Source organism: Eupeodes corollae, chromosome 3 (assembly GCF_945859685.1).
Source record: "Eupeodes corollae chromosome 3, idEupCoro1.1, whole genome shotgun sequence".
NCBI classification, from domain to species: domain Eukaryota; kingdom Metazoa; phylum Arthropoda; class Insecta; order Diptera; family Syrphidae; genus Eupeodes; species Eupeodes corollae.
This window is the reverse complement of record NC_079149.1, coordinates 46,556,090-46,575,281: the sequence shown is the minus strand read 5'-3', so window position 1 is coordinate 46,575,281 and position 19,192 is coordinate 46,556,090. Positions and strand designations below refer to the sequence as shown.

General features: G+C 33.8%; 2 protein-coding genes across 2 annotated transcripts in view; one reads left to right on the top strand and one right to left on the bottom strand.

Annotated features, from left to right (window-relative positions):
* The window catches only part of LOC129952172 (uncharacterized), an 80,437-nt gene that overhangs the window by 29,096 nt on the left and 32,149 nt on the right, over positions 1-19,192 (bottom strand). The window lies entirely within an intron of this gene.
* On the top strand, positions 9,716-10,425 carry LOC129952174 (U-scoloptoxin(05)-Cw1a). The gene has a single exon (XM_056064632.1). The coding sequence runs from the start codon at positions 9,938-9,940 to the stop codon at positions 10,364-10,366; it is 429 nt and encodes a 142-aa protein (XP_055920607.1). The 5' UTR covers positions 9,716-9,937; the 3' UTR covers positions 10,367-10,425.

Sequence of the window (19,192 nt, the reverse complement as noted above, 5' to 3'; positions counted from 1 at the left end):
GTACGTCCCGCCGCGTCGTTGGTATTGCTTTACTACGCAACAAACTCTACCAACTTTTAGCATCGAAACATAGTAATTTATTCACAACAACCAATTACCAAACCTAAGTACCTTAGAACTTTTATGATTCCGTACACGCTACAATGTTCCACTTTTGCTTCCCACTCAACCTGAACATACACATTAATCGTAATTGGCAACACTTGACATGCTAAATATTAAAATGCATCAGTGTGTTTCTTAAGTGTATATACATACGTATATTTTTTTACGAGAGTGTATAGGTTTATGTCAACCACAATTGGGCATTGACAGGTAAGGTAACCTAACCTGCTCTTATGGCCGTTTCAGGTAAAAATCGTAGACAGGTATTATAAACCCACTGTGAAGGTTAATATGAGTCATCATCAATTCAATCAAATATGTTCGCGGTGCATTGCAACTTCTCCGAATAAAAAATTAACATTGCTTCATCAAAGCATTTAGATCTGAAAGAAAAGAGAGATGCTTTGAAAATGATCGGCAGGCAATATCACTTTAAATACAGCGTTGCCATTCGAATGAAATTTAACTTATTTATTCGAACATTAGAAACCCTAAAATTTGGATGTTAATTGGTGTATTTCATATTCAAAAGGCAACACCATAGAACTTTTGTTTTCTACTTTCAAATTGGTCTTCAAGCATTAAATAGTTAGTCCAGGATTTCTTAATGCACTTCAGTAGTTTGAGTATTTCGTCATAATCACCTAAAGTACATTACTTAAGTAACAAAGAACTTAATTTCGAGTACTAACGACAAGTATTATCGAGCAGTTAATTACAAGTTCCATGACATTTCTAGGATACAGGAATTTTTTAGGAGCCAGTACAACTTCTTCATAATTGTACTTGTAAATTTCGAGTACTAGTACTTGTTCATCTTAGTTCCTTTCTAATTCCTTTTGTTAGGTTAGGTTATAGTGTCTGTCCAAGATGGAAACGGACACACTTAGGCCAGTTTAATGACCCATTGTGATACCACATGAATCTTGAGGCTTCCTCCTAAGCTAAATGGAACCAGCTTGAGTCCTTACGAAACGTAAGAGGCTACTTTCCTATCAATTCTTTAAATAAATTTATTTTACAAACAAAAACTTGAATTAAAAGAATTTGAGAGACACAAGTACAGGATGAGTCAAAGGTTTCTTTTTAATTTCTTTTCTGATTTTCGTTTCTTTTTTAAGCTGCTGCAAACAATGGAAATTCGCTAAACTGAACTACAGTGATCTTTCTTGAACTGATATACCTCGAAATGAACGAACTGTAGCGAATGTGGACCTGGACAGTTCAGAAACATCGACACGAAAGTAAAGGCCAATATTAGTGCTGAAACGCATGCACTGAGTCTAGGTGACACAAAGAAAAAAGCCTAACAAAATTTCCATATATCATGTTTAGCTATCCTAGAATAAATTATTATTGAAACAAGTTTCCAAGTACTTAAAAAGAATCAGTACTTTCTAATGATAAAAAGCGCAATAAATTTGATAAATTGAGTTGTAAAAGATATTAGTAAACCAGCTGCAATATATATAAATGAAAGTTCTAGACAGAAAGCACTATTCGAGTACTTAAGTACGCATACGTCGGTACTCGTATCAAAGTTATAGATGTAATCTTGCTTTTTTCAGCATTAGTACGGGAGTAGTTTGAAATTTCTACAATCTTTAAATACTCGAGTTCATTAGTTACATGTAATTTTTTTAAATATTTTGTTATGGTAACACTATACTTAAAACATACTTCTGCGCTAATGTTTGCTTTTTAGCTTAACACTCATACAATAACAAACATTTTTATATTACTTGTAGATTTTGATTGTATAAACGTATTTTGTTACCTCTTGAGTACGAGGTGATGGCTGACGCTATACCTAACCTATAAAAAATAAAACAACCATCATATCCGTATACAAGATAGCTACAATGGCTAAAACAGGTTGGACATTTTAATAAATTTTGTGTTCTATGGCAGATTCGTACCTTTAGACTCGAACCATACACATTTTAGGAGGCTTTGGGATATCGTGGGTGTCTCTGTCTACTTTGGAAGCAGTTTGTTAGGAAATTTGTTTTCACAGCGATGATATCAAATAAATTAGTCGACAGAGGCTATAGAGGTAGAGTAAGAGATACTTGGAATTTGAATGGAAATAAATCCCAGAGACTCGTCATCGTCATGATCTTGATGGGCTTGGGCTAGGTTTGGGGCTCCACTGCCGAGCGCGCCAGTTCAACTCCAAATGGCATATATGCATATGAATGAGAATGTTGGACTTTTTTTTGGCTTGGCATTGGCACTTCATGAAGATTTACATCAGCAATTAGAGTAAGATAAATTCAGTGAAATGGGAATATAAAGAAAATAAACTACTCTTGTCATGTGGAGTCAAATAGTTCATCAGAAGTTTAAGTGAAAGATTTTTAGACGAATGTGATTTGATGTGAAATTGGCTGGAGAAAGTTAGGATCAGGTCACACCCACTCCCACATGATGGACGTCGCAATTATTGGACTGGGACTCACTTAAGTTGATTATTTGTTTGCTGTCAAAAGATGATTGTTCCCATCGTTAAGTTGAACACACCACAATAATGTAGGTTAAGTTTCTGTTAATATTTTAAGTAAACAAATGATTGGGTAAACATTAAAAGGGATTTGTTAACGACTGATCACGTAGTAAACAAAACCATTACAAAAGATCTAAAATGCTTAGACAGATGGTACTTAAGACGGATTTAGGTCAAAGATTTAAATAACTTAAGTACAAAATTAAAAAAATAACTGCTCGTAAAATCATATTTTGTCTCAATTTGAGAAACTTTGCACAAATTTTCAAATTAACTTTTTAATTTTTGTCGTAGTATTTTATTATGGTTTTTGCAGTTCTTCCAAAATTGTGTTTTAATTATGTAAACAAACAACAAAAGCTCTGAGTAAGCATGGCAACACTTGTGTGTTCATAAATGTGTAAACATTTTGCGTTAGAGTTTTATTACATTTCTGAAATTGCACAAAAATGGCACTGTAGCAAATGTGAGTATTTTGAGACCTACAGGGTCCGGCAAAAAAACCTCCCATATTTTTAGACGTTTAGTTTAGTTTATTTTCATCAAACAGAGTTCAACTCTTACAGACTACTTTAAAAATTTAATATAATAATTAATTTAAATATAAGTATATGTACAAAAATAATAATAAATAAAACTGGTAGCAATAGATAAATCTTAATTAAAAAACAGATTGCGATAACAAAGCAGATATAACATATTTTTTAAAAACAACTCTGGAAATATTAGAAAAAATATCTATAACCCTAATTCGTTTTCCTTATGCAACGACCAAATGGTTAGTTTCTGCTATAATTTCTATGAAAAGTCTCTCGCAAATGAAAATTAGAGCGGAGAGTCCTTGATGAAAAGTAAAAAAGTATTCGTTCTAATAAAAAAAGAACATTTTATACGATTGCTTATTAAATCTTTTACAAATATCATTGAAAATATTTTCTCCTTACTTCAAGCGTTTGAAGGTCAATAAGCAGGCATCTAGATGAAAAAGATGGTACTTCTATATTTAAATTTAATTTATAGAAAGCATACCTAGTAAAAAAATTTGTGTAGTTTTTCTATTCTAGAAGGAAGCGTTATAAAATAGGGGTTCCAAACTATGCTGCAATAATCCAATACCGATCTAAGAGTGCAATATATAATGATTTGAGGGTGTAGGGGTCGGAAAAATCCCTAGAGATTCTTCTGATAAACCCTAGCATCCCATTAGCTTTACTCACTATGCAATCGATGTGCTTATTAAACAAAAGTTTTTCATTCAATATAATCAAATATGATAGGTATTTTTTTATGTCATGTAAGGCTCTGACATTTGACAACATTCAGGAACAACTTGTTAGATTCACACAATTCAGTCAGATACCGACAGTCTATAGAAGATTTAATGAGCCGGAAAATCTTTACATCATCGGCATACATGAGATACTTCGAGTATTTAAAATTTACCGGAATGTCATTTATAAAAAGGATAAATAACAAAGGGCCAATATGACTTCCTTGCGGAACAAATGAAATTACATCAATACTTTTGGATTTAAACTTTCCCAATTTTACAAATTGAACCAGATTTTTAAATAGAAAGAAATCCATTTTATGAAATTAGAATGAAAACCAAGTTTTGAAAGCTTAAAAATTAGTATACTATGATTAACTTTATCAAAAGCTTTTGCAAAATCTGTAAAAATTGATATCAGTCTGTAAATCATTTTCGAACCCGCAAAGTACAGATTCGCATAGCATTGAAAGGTTTGTAGCTGTAGATCTTCCAAAAACAAAACCATGCTGGTAGTCGGATATTAAATCCTTAACAAAAAAATATAATTTTTTACAAACAAGCATTTCAAAAATTTTTGGGACATTTATATTTAATGCTATTTATAAATAAAATGGTAATGTTTAAAACTAAGTAGTTATTTTATTTAATGAAAATGGCATAGTATTTAATTTAAAAAATTCAATAAAATTCTGTTAAATCGTTTATTTATTTGTCATTGCCTTTTAAAATATGGGAGATCTTTTTGCCGGATCCTGTATTATTTGAATTTGGATTCCATCTACATCATCTTGTGTTCTTAAGCATGAAAAACAATCCATTGCGTTTAGTTTGATTATCTGTTGAATCTGGATATTTAATATACTTATTTCCTAGTTTAAAAAAACAATTTCGCTGTTTAAATAAATAATTTGAAAGTTGATCATTTTGCAATATTGAAAAGGGTAATCATTTATTTACAATCTTCTGAATAATTAGCTAGAGCCTCACAAATGTTTTCAGCCATCCGCAATTTGAGTTTTTCAAAAATAACTTAAGTTCGTTTAAACAAAATATTTGAAGTTCTGCGTAATTTCTGTAAAAAAACTGTTATGAATACAAAGGGGATTACTTGCAATCTAAGTCTCGTTATCCAAAAATAGTTATGAAAAGTACAGTCCCGAAATTCTTTTAAAGGTTTTATTGATCAAATATATTTTCCTTAGTCCATGATTTGTTAATTTTCGCTTCCACGAAGTCACAACAATAAGTTTTTGTTTCGATTTTTAAAAACATTATTTTTTTAATTCGATATCTTATAAACGGGTCAACATTTTCTTACGAAAATTAAATGTAAGATGTATGCTAATATGTTCTAAACAACTTAATACTAAAAATATTTTTTAACAAACATTTTTAATATACCGAATTGGTTTAAATGATTGCTGTTTTTGAAAAACTTAATAATTTTGTTTTAGCTAAACTGAAAGCCCGAATCAGATTTTGTTTATATATATTTTTTTTTTAATAAATTTATTTATCTATTAAATTAGCTACACCATTAAAACGAATATTTTTTTTCTTCCCTCTGGCATTATTCTTTTTCTTTTTTTAATTGCTATTTTCTTTATGTAACCAAATTTTTGTACTTTCTCTCACAAAATGTTTAGTTTATAAAAATATACCGGCAGACGGCCCATGAGCCATGCTTGTAATCTTTAGTTTTAAGTTTGTAAATTTTTGAAATGAAAATAATAAAGATGATAATAATAATAATAATAATAATATACCGAATTGGTTTAAAAAAAACTGCTCTAACTTTTTTCAAAAACAAAATAATTGAAAATTAAGAGGATTTATGTATATATTTTTTTAGCTCGGGTAGTTTTTGGCTCTCCGTGGCTGCCATTTTTGTTGGTGGCATCTGTCAAATCTTTTGCTTATTATTCAGTTGTGTATGTCAAATCATTATCGCAAGTTACACGATTGAACAGTACGTTCAAAAGATAAAACTTTATTGTCAAAATGAGGTGGCCCTTCAGAGTCGACTCTTTAACGTTTGGAGGCCAAATTTGAAACGACCGGTTAAGTCGTTAAAACATCCGTTCGTTAAAGGAGAACATCGCCGCGGTCCGTGCACAAGAAAAGAACTTGGCCTTTCATAGAGTTCAACTTGGCGAATACTGCGTCGGGACTTGGGCATACACCCGTACAAGATCCAACTGACCCTGGAGCTCGAAGTTCGTGACCATAGACAACGCCGCCGTTTGTTCGCTGACTGCGCTTCGAATCGTTTGGAAGAGGATCCCAATGTTGGATGAATGGCTGTGTTAACAAGCAAAATTGCCGTATATGAGACGACACTAACATACACGAGGCTCACTAGGTTCTACTGCATCCTCAAATGTTACCGTTTGGTGTGGACTTTAAGCCGGTTGTTTGAAAACGACTTAAGTGAGGCTTTCACTGTCAACATCGAGATCTACATAATGATGATAGCAAATTTTGTATGGCCCAAATTGAACCATATGGACCTAGACGACATGTGGTTCCAGCAGGATGGCACTACGTGCCACACAACAAACGCCCCGAGATCAACATACAACATCTACCCGCTCTTATTAAAGAACCCACTTATTTATTTTACATTACCTTAATAAAAAATATTTGGCTCGGATTATATGGAATCTCGATTAATTCAGGAAAATATGTCAAGACAAGGTGTAATGGTCATCTTCTGATGAGCCCAACCATTAATTCGGAGCGAAGCGCATATATGAACACTTTTATGCTGGTTTATATTTATTTTCATGATTTTAAATCATATTTGTTAAAATTACCTTAATGTTTTCATGTTATACATTTTCCTTAGTTTTTATATAAATATAAGAATAAAGGATTATGTGCACGGAAGCGAGGTTTTTTAACCGGGTGGAACCGTATTTTTTGTCCAGTAAAATTAAATAAGAAATTGACTTGCTTCCAAAAAATCTAAGAAAGATAAGCTTTGTCAGGGAGCTTGATGTAGACTCCCTTAACACTCTCTTAAACCCAAAATTTCAACAAGAGTAAAAAATATTAGAGAGTTGGTATTGGTGAAGTGCAGTTTAATATAAAGAGCTCGAAAAAAAGTTTTTGGTAACATTATAGATCATAATATAATTCTACACAATAAAGACTTAAATACAACTGTTATATTTGGTGAAACACTTTCGAAAAGAAGATCCAGAAAATGAATTCATGAAATTGTATGATTGTAATCGACACACAGTGGTTAAGGCTGTTAAGAGCTTTAGAAGTTCTCAAAAACCCTTATAGTCGGTCTTTAGTTTAAGCAACCGAAATGATTCTCTTCATAACCTTATAATATGAAGACTTAAGTGAAAATTGTTAGCTTTAAAGTGGTAATTTACATATTTCTAACCTACTTAATCACAACTAAATATGAACGAGGTTTTTAAGGATTAGTGAAAACACAACATATCCCTTAATATTATGATTTTTTAGATACATCTTCAATCAGTTCAGTTATTTACCATTAGTTATGAGATAATTTATGATTTTTATTTGACTCTACCTGTAGTTTTAAAAAACTTAATTATTTTTTTTAAATTTTCAATAGTTTTTGGAATAACTTGATGTTATAACCTTAAGACAAAAAACTCGTAATAAGATCAAAAATTAGCATTCATACCATTTTTCGTTTTTCTGTTAAGAACCATAGGAATTCAATGCATGCTATCACAATGAAACTTCGACCTCACGTTTCATTTGACAATCGTAATTAAATAACGTAATGTTACGTAATGTGACTCCAAATGGAAGCTCTATTTCAAATTTGCTGAATATTTGATTTGTCTGACAGCTTAATAGCTGTAAAAAAGTCACCAAACGAAAAACATTTGCTTTTGGAGGGATTTCCATTGGTTATTACAGGCTGTGTAAGATACTTCCGATATAAATTTAGTTTTTCGATTTCAAAACTCATATTATTTTTTATTTTGAGAAAAACAGCTGCTAATGACAGAAGTGCCATTTTAGAAATGTCATATTGGAAACAGGGTTACCAACCGGAAAAAAATTTGTGTCCAAATATAAAAATAAAAATGACCACTTATGACGAATATAATTAATTCAATTCAATGTATGACATTCATTTGTTAATTACGTACAAATAAACTTACAAAATCCCTAACAAATCAAATAAATTAGATTCGTCCATTATATTACTTCTTTTTTGGGATGACTCTTAACCAAGTTAGAAAAAATCAATTAAAGATTTTGGAGTTAAAAAAAAAAATCAATTTAAGATTGGATACATTTCTTAAATTATTATTACTAAGGTACATAATTCTATATACATAAATAAAAATGTAAAGCGTTTGTTTTTACAAAAAAAATTATTAAAAGTAGCAAAGTATTTTGAGAATTTTTACGGCTTATGTAATAAGTAGACAATTTTCTTTGTTCCCTAAGTCCAAATCAAATCAAGAGTTTATATTTTCAATAAAGTTTGTATGTACACAAAGTTGCTTAAATGAGTTTAACCGTTTTTTCTGTTTAGCCAAGTTAGTATGTTAAAAGAACGTTTCGTTACTCAAATTGTTGAATTTCTTTATTCGTTTCCGAAAAATATGACCAAGTGGAATAAAAAATGACCATTTGACCAAGTGAAAAAATATTGAACAAATTTGGTCACAGATGACCAGTAAAGCAACCGTGACTGGAAGTGTCATTCAAAGCAACCTCGAAGCAGGCCCAACGTAACGCAGACGAAGCCGAAGCCGAAGCAGAAACGTGTTTGTGTTTCAGCCATAACAAAACGTAATAAATTCATTTCAAAGTCGGATTCGAACTTTAACTGAATTCAAAAATCTTAAAAATGATATTATTTGATTGCCTTGTTGACCGATGAAATAAAAATAATTTTTTTTAGCTCAAAACTGTACAATTCAATCAAAAGCATATAATTCACGGATCGTAGGTCTAGTGCGTTTCATTGTCTCTAAGATCGTCTCTAAATATCAAATATAAAAATATCAGTTTTGTGAGCAGTTTCAACTTTGACATGCGACCAGATAAATCTTCTGTGAAAATTTTCATTTATCTAATTTCTGTTTATTTAAAAGGTCCACATTTTTGCCACAAAAAAAAAAGAATCAATTTTATTTAGGTCACTTACCTGTTACCGGTGAATTAAAAACCTCGGGATAAAATTATTGACGCTAATTGAAGAAGACATAATTACCTACAACGAAAAAGAAAGAGAAGAAAATGTATTAACTTTATTATAATAAAATTCTTTAACATTAATTTTTGCAGAACAAAAAACTCAATAGCTAGATTACTTAAACTGAAAGAATTGAACTTGTAGTTTTATTTCGAGCACAATGAATAACTAGAGCAAATTGTTCCATGCAAGCAGAAGAACAATAGTAAAACTGAAGACCTGGATACAAGCGTTACAATTAAGCCGGCTACTCAATCATGCGATTGAAATAAAATGAAGCAACATTTATAACCCAGATAACATCAACAAGTTAAGCTATAATTAAAATATTTTCAACTTAATTAGGAATTGCTAAGAAACGTGATTTTATTCAATTTGATTTTAACTTGAAGATAGAAAGGATAGGGCTTGACTGATAAACTCATCACAATTTAACAATGTCAAGAAATTTACTTTTATTTCTAGATCGATACAAAGAACTCTTAAATGATCTTGTCTAATTGAACAGAAGTGGCATCACTGTTTATTTTAAATACTAAAACCAACACAACCAACCGATTGAGTGGGAATTGAAAAATACAGATGCAAATTCTCACTCAACGGCTTTCATCGCGATCGGTGCTGCTTAAGCTCAGTTTGAGACACACTAGCTTAGTGTTAACGTCAGTGCGGATAGTTGTGTTATTTGTTTGTTTTTGTTTTATAAACAAATAAAAGAAAATTTAATTAAACTCCATTAGAGAAACAAAAATTGTTAAATTCTGTGTTTTTATGATCAAATTCTAAATAAATATTTTAAAATATCATTAAATTTGACAAAGTTTTATTAAAAAACCGAAAAACAAAAATGTTAAAATTATTTATTTTTCTGGTTGTTCTTTGTGTTAGTTTTCACACAACCGTTAGCATTGAATGCTACGTATGTAACACTTCAGATACCGTCAGTCCATTTCAGTGCGGAGAATGGTTCGAACGGTATGACGATCCCGATATCCAACCACATGATTGTTCAACCGTGCATGGAGCACGATATTGCGTCAAACATATTGGCCGCTTTGAGGGCGGTATTGGAGCTAAGCGTTTCTGTTCGTCTAAAGACTTGGGCAACTATTGTAACTATGTCCAAAATAAAGGTGACGGCATGGAATACAGGTCGTGTATTTTTACCTGTGACACTGACGGATGTAATGCAGCGTCTAGTTTGAGTGTAAATACAACAATTGGTTTAATGTTAATTGTAGTCAGTTTAATTTTGTATGTTAATAAATTAATTTAAAAGTTTATAGACACTTTTTTATTTTTTTAAATAAAATTGATTTGTGTTTTTTATTTTTACATGGATTTTTTTTTAATCAGATGAAAATTAGTTCAAATTCGGTCAAGCAACTGAACAAACTGACAACAACAAGACTCAAGAGTATGAGTAATACAATGATCAACATCAAATGTGACAGATCAGTGTTTCTGTTTACATTTTTCTAGGCCCGGTTTTAGATTAAAACCGGAAAAATAGTTGATTCTTTTCCGAGTCTTAAATAAGTCGACTGCAGCGAGTAGAACTCTTTGGATGGTGTTAAGCTTGTTTGTAGGTTAAAGCGATTGTATCTATCATTCATAGAAAGAGATAAAGATGCACAATTAAAATTGAAATATTATTTTAATTATTGTGCTTATTCATTCAAAGCGATAACTTAGCAGGTATACACACAAAGATTAATATTTTATTATGACTGTGTGCTTACAGCTTTGGGTTAAAGATTTATTGAGTAGAAATAAATAAAACAATAAATATAAATCAGTACGTGTTTATGGCCAGCTGTCACTTTTGAAGCTGTCATATTTTGACATTTGTCTTGATAAAACAAAATTACTTTTGGTTAGACGCGACGACGCAACGAGAAGAACCTTTTAGGCCGGCATAAGTGAAACTGGTGGAAAAATCTGAATTGTTGGGATAAGAAAATAAGGAAAAGAACATTGAAACAACTAAGAATATTGATGCTTTAGCCCGTAGCGTGGAAGAGAAATCCAGGTTTATCGATCTTAATAATTGGGCGTTGTCTGCAAACGGCATTTAACTTAATTTTGCTTACTTAAGTTAGGTTAGGTTGGTGTGGCTGCCTGGGATGACGTTGGACACATTTGGGCCATTATTATACCACACAAATCTAATTCGGATTTCAATAAAATTAATTTGAGTACCTTAAGAAAAATAAAACTTTCGTGATGTTAATGTGTCTGAGATCGTAATAGAAGAATGCGCCTTAATAGGAACAAGATAGGTAGGTACAGAGGAGGCGAAGAATCAATTCTTTCTCGTCCATACAGCTTTTACAAAAGTTATTTGAGAATACACATATTAGACGTTGTCTGGTTATGACGCCAATTGTTGAGCTTATAGGTTCTCTGCTTAGGGATATAAAGCACCTTGCACCTAAGGTAGGCCAGATATTTTTCGTCTCCTGAAAGGTGATGATGTTATTCCCAGGGGCGTCTTTAGACTTTAGGGGGCCCTGGGCCTAATTCTTTAGGTTAAAAAAATCATTTTAAAACGATTTTTTTTTTAATATTTTTACCTTTAAAAAAAACTAAAAAAACATGAAACAGATATATATTTATGATTTTATAATTTTTTTTAAGTTACCTTTAAAAGTTGAACATTTTTCTTTATAGTTGTTCTTTTTAGATGTATGTATATGCAAGTTTAAGTATTCAATAAAATATTATTGAAGGCATACTTTTCTAACGGATTATGCAGGACCATCAAAATATGTTGCACGCCAACTTCGTACTATTTTTCGTTGCATTAAGTCTTTATAATTAGTATCCAGATTCTGAATTTTGGCACGCTTTAAATTTAACAAATTTCTCCCTTGGTAGCAACGTCAGTCGTTTTTTTTTGAAGGCTCTTGCTGGTTTTATGAATTCTTTCTAATATTGTTCTCCAAATTTCTGTTAAAATGAGGGAGTTTTGACATTTTCTAAGACAGACTTAGCTTTTCGCTGTTTGTGTCTGGAGCTTGCTCTGGATCTCTAGAGATATATGTCAAGGTTTCAGTAATTTTATTATAATCATAATGGAGCGCGTTAACTAATCAGCTTGTGCAGATTATCTTTTTTCAGAAAGGCTTTTAAGAACTCTATGTGAACTTAAACATTCATTCAATTTATTCCAGCGATGGGTAGAAGCAGAAAAAAAATTGCATATTTTTTGAACCTCTTGAAAAAAAACTTGTTGCGTCTTGCACACAACCATCCGCATTAAGACCTACATACTAAGTTAAGAGAATGCGCTGCACAAGGTACAGAGGTAGCAAATTTGCATTTCTCCTTTAATCTTGCTTGCAAACCGGAATATTTTTCCGATATATTAGACGCATTTTCATAGCTTTGTCCTCTAAAAACCTCAATTTAACATTCACCTATGTTGGATGCCGGGCCACAGAGACATCACGGGAAATTTTGGAGCCGACGAACTCGCTAAAAATGGAACTAAAATGCCTATTTCACCTGACCTTAATGTGTGGATTCTAAATCCGCAGCAACGTTAACCTAACATAACCTAACCTCTACAAACCTCTTTTGATATATCATGGTTTTCCAGAAATGTCAAAAGGTCGGGTGTACTGTCAACACTTAGGGAAAAATATTTTGCCGATCTAACTAAACGTAAAATTTTCACTAGGACTTGTTTTCCCATTATATCAATGAGTTGTTGCAAATATTTACGGATAAATAGGAGTTCCCGCATTTTTTTTAAATGATCAGCGAGGAATGAATCAAATTCACCTTAAAGTTCCAGGCATCCGAAATAATTTCCATTGTTAGGCAACCCAATGGTTTCGTTAGGGAAAATCCGAGGTACGTATTAAGTATTTTTTTTTTCTTTTTGAAACCTTAACCAAGCAAATGCAGATAAGAACTGTGAAGATGAGTAGAGCGAGAGACAAGTCCTTGTTCCTTGCATTGAACAGAGAGGAAGAAAGAGAAAAGGAAACAAATTTGTTCTATCCGTCTCATTATGGCACAACTTATCATTTGAGTTGGTGGATTTGGGGGCCCTGGCCCACCGGCCCCATGCCTAAAGACGCCACCGGTTATTCCACGTGATATTTGTTTTCTTTATTCTTCTTTATATTTACTTATGTCTTAAGGCTTTTAAGTTTCAGAAAACATTTGACTTCGTTTGTAAGGTAGACTTGTAAATCCATTGATTGTAAAGAAGTCTTTTCATTTCACTGGTTGATGCGGTTTTTAGCATTGCCGAGCTTTGATTAATTATTTTGTATGGCTGGCATTCCAGCATATTGATGGAGATGACACTTTATTTACGCGCCACTTTCCTGACCGCGTTATTTCTTCAATAAATGACGCCATCCATTACGGAGATCTTGCGATCTAGCACCTACAGACTTATTTCTTTACCTCCACGTCAAATATAGGGTTATGATTCACAATGGATTCAAGACTTTAAAAATGGAATTCGTGAAGTGATCATTTTTAAATGTAAATGGCAAATTCTATAATGAAAGACAAATCCTTTGACTTCTTTGGAAAGGCATTATACTTTTTTATGTCAAAATAAAACCTCTTATTGGAAAACTAACGTGCTTCCATATTCGACACAAGAAATTGCTTTACTTTAACAGACTATAGAATTGCTTGATTATTACTATCCTTAAAATGGCCTGATTTTATTTAATGGGACCAATCTTTTATAGCACCAGTGCAGTAGCCTGAGTCCTAAAAGATCTCAACACGCAAAAGTCCGCTCGCGAGGTGCCATCTATTTCGCTATTATTGTGGAGAAGTGTTCTTCAACGCTATCAAAATAGCTTAAGCTTTCTCACATATCCTACTCCTTAGGTCTCATTCCGAAATGATGGAAAATGATCTTTTTCCAGCCTTCATCCAAAAATAAAAAAAATCGTCATCCCCTTCGAATTATCAACCGATTACACTTACGTGTCTTCTTTACAAAGTCATGTAAACGCTGATTAATTATCAGCCCACGAAATATATTGAAGTAGCAGCTATAGGTCCACTGGTGATCTAATGGTTTATCACGCCGAACAGTGGAACAAATCTTTACATCGTTTTGGAGAAAATAAGATCATTGCACTTGATATTTCAAAAGCGTTTGATAGAACTTCGTGCCTTCGGTTTTGACGAATGCCGTCTTCGTTGGTTTAGAAATAACCTTAAGATCCGTACTAGTACTATTGGATGGTTCAAGCTGGTGTACCCCAGGGCTCTGTTCTGTCTCCATATGTCTCATTCTTGCCAGTGGTATTCCTGACCTTAAGCATTTTAATCGTAATAAAAGCGTCCCCAGGAACGATCATCAGTCTGCCACCGATCGTTACTTTAACTATACTGTCAAGTTAATTTAGAGATTCATTCTTAAGCCGTACCACGCGAATGTGGACTGATTTAACACCATTTGTTTTTCTCATTCATAGCAATATTCAAGAATTCAAAAGCAATGTGCACCGACACTTCCTTAAAAAACTCTCTCTCTCCCTTCGTTAATGCTCAAAATGTGTTTAACCACAATAAGGGTATTACAAATCTTTTTAGTTATCCTTTTATTATAAAAAGTTCAATTAATGTATCAAAATACTTGAAAAGTGGTCAAAACTCACATTCTATTAGGAAAACAAAAATATTTTCTCAAGAAATCTTTCTATTTACCTCCAGGAATTGAAAACAAACCTCAATGTTTAAAGACCTGTTTTAGGTCAAACCTTGTAGTCTCTTTATTGCATACAATCTTGATATAGCCATTTTTCCATGCACAAGAATCATTAATTAAACCAAACACCATTAATTGACGTTGAAAACACTTGTTTCAATATTATACCTATCTACACTAAATATTCTTTCTTTTTTCATACAATGTTGTCTTCCGTCCATCAAAATAGACATTTCTAATGATCTGTCGTAGCGTGTGTCGTATTGAATCGTTCTAAAATTTTCTAGCACAATACTTCCTAAATGGACACCACCAGAACTTGCAGCTTGGCTTCATAAGTCACCATAAATGCATATGGAGGCCATTAAAAATGAAAAATGAAGAATAAATCAATAGAAACTATAAAGTGAATGACGTGCTTATCCTTTATATTCGTAGTATATGTATATGGTTTCCCGGATAGGTTCTCATTAATGAAGATGCCTATTTATGAGGCCGCAACTTCTGTACACGGTAATTTCACTTTTTTCCTCTTATATTTTAACTTCAAGCTTCTTCAAGACGTTCCTTCTCGTATAAGTGACAAGTTTTTGTCTTCTTTTTTTTAAGTCAAGTTGTTTGACGAACTCACATTTTAAATACCACCAAGATTGGAGACAGAGGCCGACATCAGAGAAGAGACAAAGCCAAAGTTAGATAAATATAGACAAGTACCTATATCACATCAGTTAATGGGGGTCTTTTATACTATATCCAATTGAGTAAACATCATCTTCTTCTTTCAAGAATGGGATGTCTTGTGTCTAACTAAGTGATGGAGGCTTACACCACCGGAGGAAAGAATAGAAAGAAAATGAAGCCCAAACAAACAAGTCATTAAGCAACACATCATGTCAAATAATAATATGAAGGGGGAAAATAAAAGAGACGAAACGAAACGAAAACCAAGTGTAGCACGTCAACACTTTCACGAGCCATCCTCCCATTACATACCTAGCTATACTAAATACTAGCTGTAGCTAATGTAGCTGCCACCTCTGTCTTTATACAAAGATGCTATAACGCTTACGCTGAGTGCCAAAGAAAACACAAAACAAGTTGCTCATCCTTTACAAAGGTTCGCTTATAGCCAGCATCAAGCATCAACCATCAGAAGCACCTCTTACTAGACGGACTGGTTTTAATTACACATTTAATTGCAATCTCGAATTGTGATCTCAAGACCTATAGCAACATATAGCATGGGGCACTAGCATCAGATTTAGCAGATTCTTTACTAAGATACGCCGCACACTACACAAGCAACAGATAACGCGAAATATTGTCGCGATCTATGCGTAGATTCTGTTCGGTGTTTGGACGTGTGAAGTGTGTGGAGAGTGTTGTGCTGCTGTCTAATTTTTCTATGTTTCTTCGTATTTGAGAGGTTTTATTGCGTATCTAAAAGTTCAGAATAATTGCATCATCATAGCATAAATAACATTCAGCAGTTAGGCTAGGCAAGGCAATAAGGCAGTTAGTTGCGCACAGCCTCTGTCACTGACATTGGAGACAGTCATAAGACATTTGGTAAGGTTTAACGCTGAACGCTAATGGTCTTTTGCTTTGCTCCCTCGTGCCATTTGAATTCTTTCGCATAAGTCTGGCCAAGAGCAATACATAAAACTGAGGTCCATCTAGATAGTATCAATCAACAGCTGCGTTGCGTACAGAGCTGAGGCAGCATCAGGCAAATCACCAGGACCAATTAGCTGACACTAAACATTTTAAGTGAAAAATCCTAATACACAAATGCATATGCACGGATTTATGCAGATGCACGACTGACGCATGCTGAAACTGCCGAAGTCTAAACGACCAGTTGCCAGGAGTTAACTCCTTATGTCCAATGCCCGATGCTGCAGCCGAAGATACTCAATCTTGGTTCTAGCCCAAGTCCATGATCTGCCGGACATTCTCGAAGCAAATGGATGGATCAGTCAAAATGTGCGGTAATTAGCTTCCGGGTATCGCATTCTCAATTAGCAACGCACTGACTAAAAAAGGGTTTTTCTCTTTTTTCTCGTAACAGACTCTCAAGACATACTCATGAATCACCAAGAAGATGGAGCTCTGAGGGGGAGCTGGTGGAGAACAGAATTGTATGATGGTCCATCATAGAACATCACATCAAGAAGTGATTTCTTTTTTCTATACAAAAACATGTGAGCGTTCAGGTGATAAACGATCGAAATGACGTTGTGGGTGGAACAATAAATCATCGTTCTTTTTGACAGAAGCTATGTCTTATCTTTGAGCTGTGTGGTGGCGTGTAGAGCAGCGGCGGGCGTGGTGGTGTGCCCCATCATAGAATCTCTTTTATAATTCGTTTTGATTGATGAAGCTTATCAGACCTTATCTCACTTAGTTCATAGTTCAGATTATTGACTTTATATTCAACTCATATTATTTTGTTTTGTTCGTGTTTGATGGGAATTGGAATTGGAATAAGTTAACACCTCGCGCCAACACGCGCGACTATGATTTGCCAATTCAGCATAACAGCATATTCTCATAAGTTCCCACGATTGGTGGGTATCATATTCTGGACAACGGTGCATTGAGGTGAATGCACCGACACTACGAGTATCAAGGTCGCTGACGCAGCAATCATCGATGCACGCCGTTAGGTGTTATTTTAGGGAATTAGTTTTAAGTTAATCAGTTCAATTGTGAGCCCGGACCTGATTAGTCGTTAAATAAATATATTGTCAAATTTAATAACCGTTTATTTATTCCGTAAGTCGAACCGTTGGGCCAGCCCCTCAGGTGTTGGCGTTCGCTTTTTTTTCATATACGAATCCGCGATTCGTTAATTGGCGCCCGAGCAGGGACCGCGTTGCAAAACTGTATCCTTTTCGCCTGTAGATCCTAGTTCATTACCAATACGCTCTATTTGAGTGAACGTCACTGTTAACATGGGAACACAGTTGACCATTTTGGATAATAACTAAACTTTTCGCATAAACATGGGAACATGCGAATATCTGTTAAGGCTAAAGGATACGACGGTGATGGTGATCGTTCCATTAGTAGGCTGCTTGCGGCTAAACGGGATTCAAACGACACCTCCCACGCAACACGGTTCCTTGGAAACCCTATTCCGTCGGTTAAGGGGAGTACTAAATCTAAACCCTTTTTTTTCAGGAAAAAATATTTCAACAAAAAATATATATCTTTTAAAAGACTAAAGACTAAAGCGAGGAAGTTATGATAATTGTGTGAGTGGGAAAAAAGAGCCCATAATTTATCTATATTCTATAGAAAAAGTGATCCTTGAAGCATTAAGCTATTCAAAGAAAAGATATATATATATTATTCCTAATTTGAAAAGAATAATCATATTTAATTTATTAATTGTTATTAATTGTGCAAGTGTGAGTGTGTGCAGTTATTTGATATAAAAGAAAAAAGAAGTTTAATAAGGTGAAAAATAATCTTTCATAATCTGTGCCTAGTGTCTGTTAAGGTAAGCCTACATTTTACATTTTTTTTATTCTTATTTTATTTTTTGAGAGAGATTTTTAAAATAAAAACATAAACTATGGATCAAGTCGCCCAACAAATTGTTGAATTGACTGGGGCAGTCGGTAGCTTGATTTCCCAATTGAAAAGCTTTGAGAGGAGAATCGAAGCTGTCGAAGGAAAAACAAATTCGTCAGCCTCCTCAGCTGCACCTTCTTCGGCTGTTAGCCATTTTGAGCTTAGTCCTCCTCAAACAGAGGCTGATCTCAGGGAAATAAGTAAGCTACCTGACTGCGTTAAAGAACTTCAGGTCTTTAATGGAAATCCTACTCAATATGTATCATGGATACATACTGTAGAGGGAATCCTTAAAGACTATGAAATAGTTAAATCAAAACCGCTTTACCGTGCGATTTTACAACACATTCGGGGTAAAATCAGAGGTCCGGCTGACGCCGCTCTAGTTAGTTACAATATCTTTGATGGTGACTGGAGTGAGAAGTCCTGGCATTCCCCGACTTTAATAAGCCGTTCATTCTCACGACGGACGCTTCAAATATAGCAATTGGTGCAGTTTTGTCGCAAGGTGAAACAGGCAAGGAAAGACCCATTGCCTTCATTTCAAGGTCTTTGAGTGGTAGTGAAGAAAATTACGCCACGAACGAGAAGGAAATGTTGGCGATAGTCTGGGCCTTAGACAACCTCAGGTCTTATCTTTACGGAGCGAAAAAAATCCGAATATTCACCGACCATCAACCGCTGACTTACGCCCTAGGTAACCGCAACTACAATGCGAAATTGAAGCGTTGGAAGTCGAGGATTGAAGAATACAATTGCGAACTGATTTACACGCCCGGTAAATCTAATGTCGTAGCAGATGCACTATCGAGACTTAATATTGTA

What these genes read in the sequence shown, in the direction of transcription:
- LOC129952174 (XM_056064632.1), top strand. Translation starts at nt 9,938, where the DNA reads ATGTTAAAATTATTTATTTTTCTGGTTGTTCTTTGTGTTAGTTTTCAC.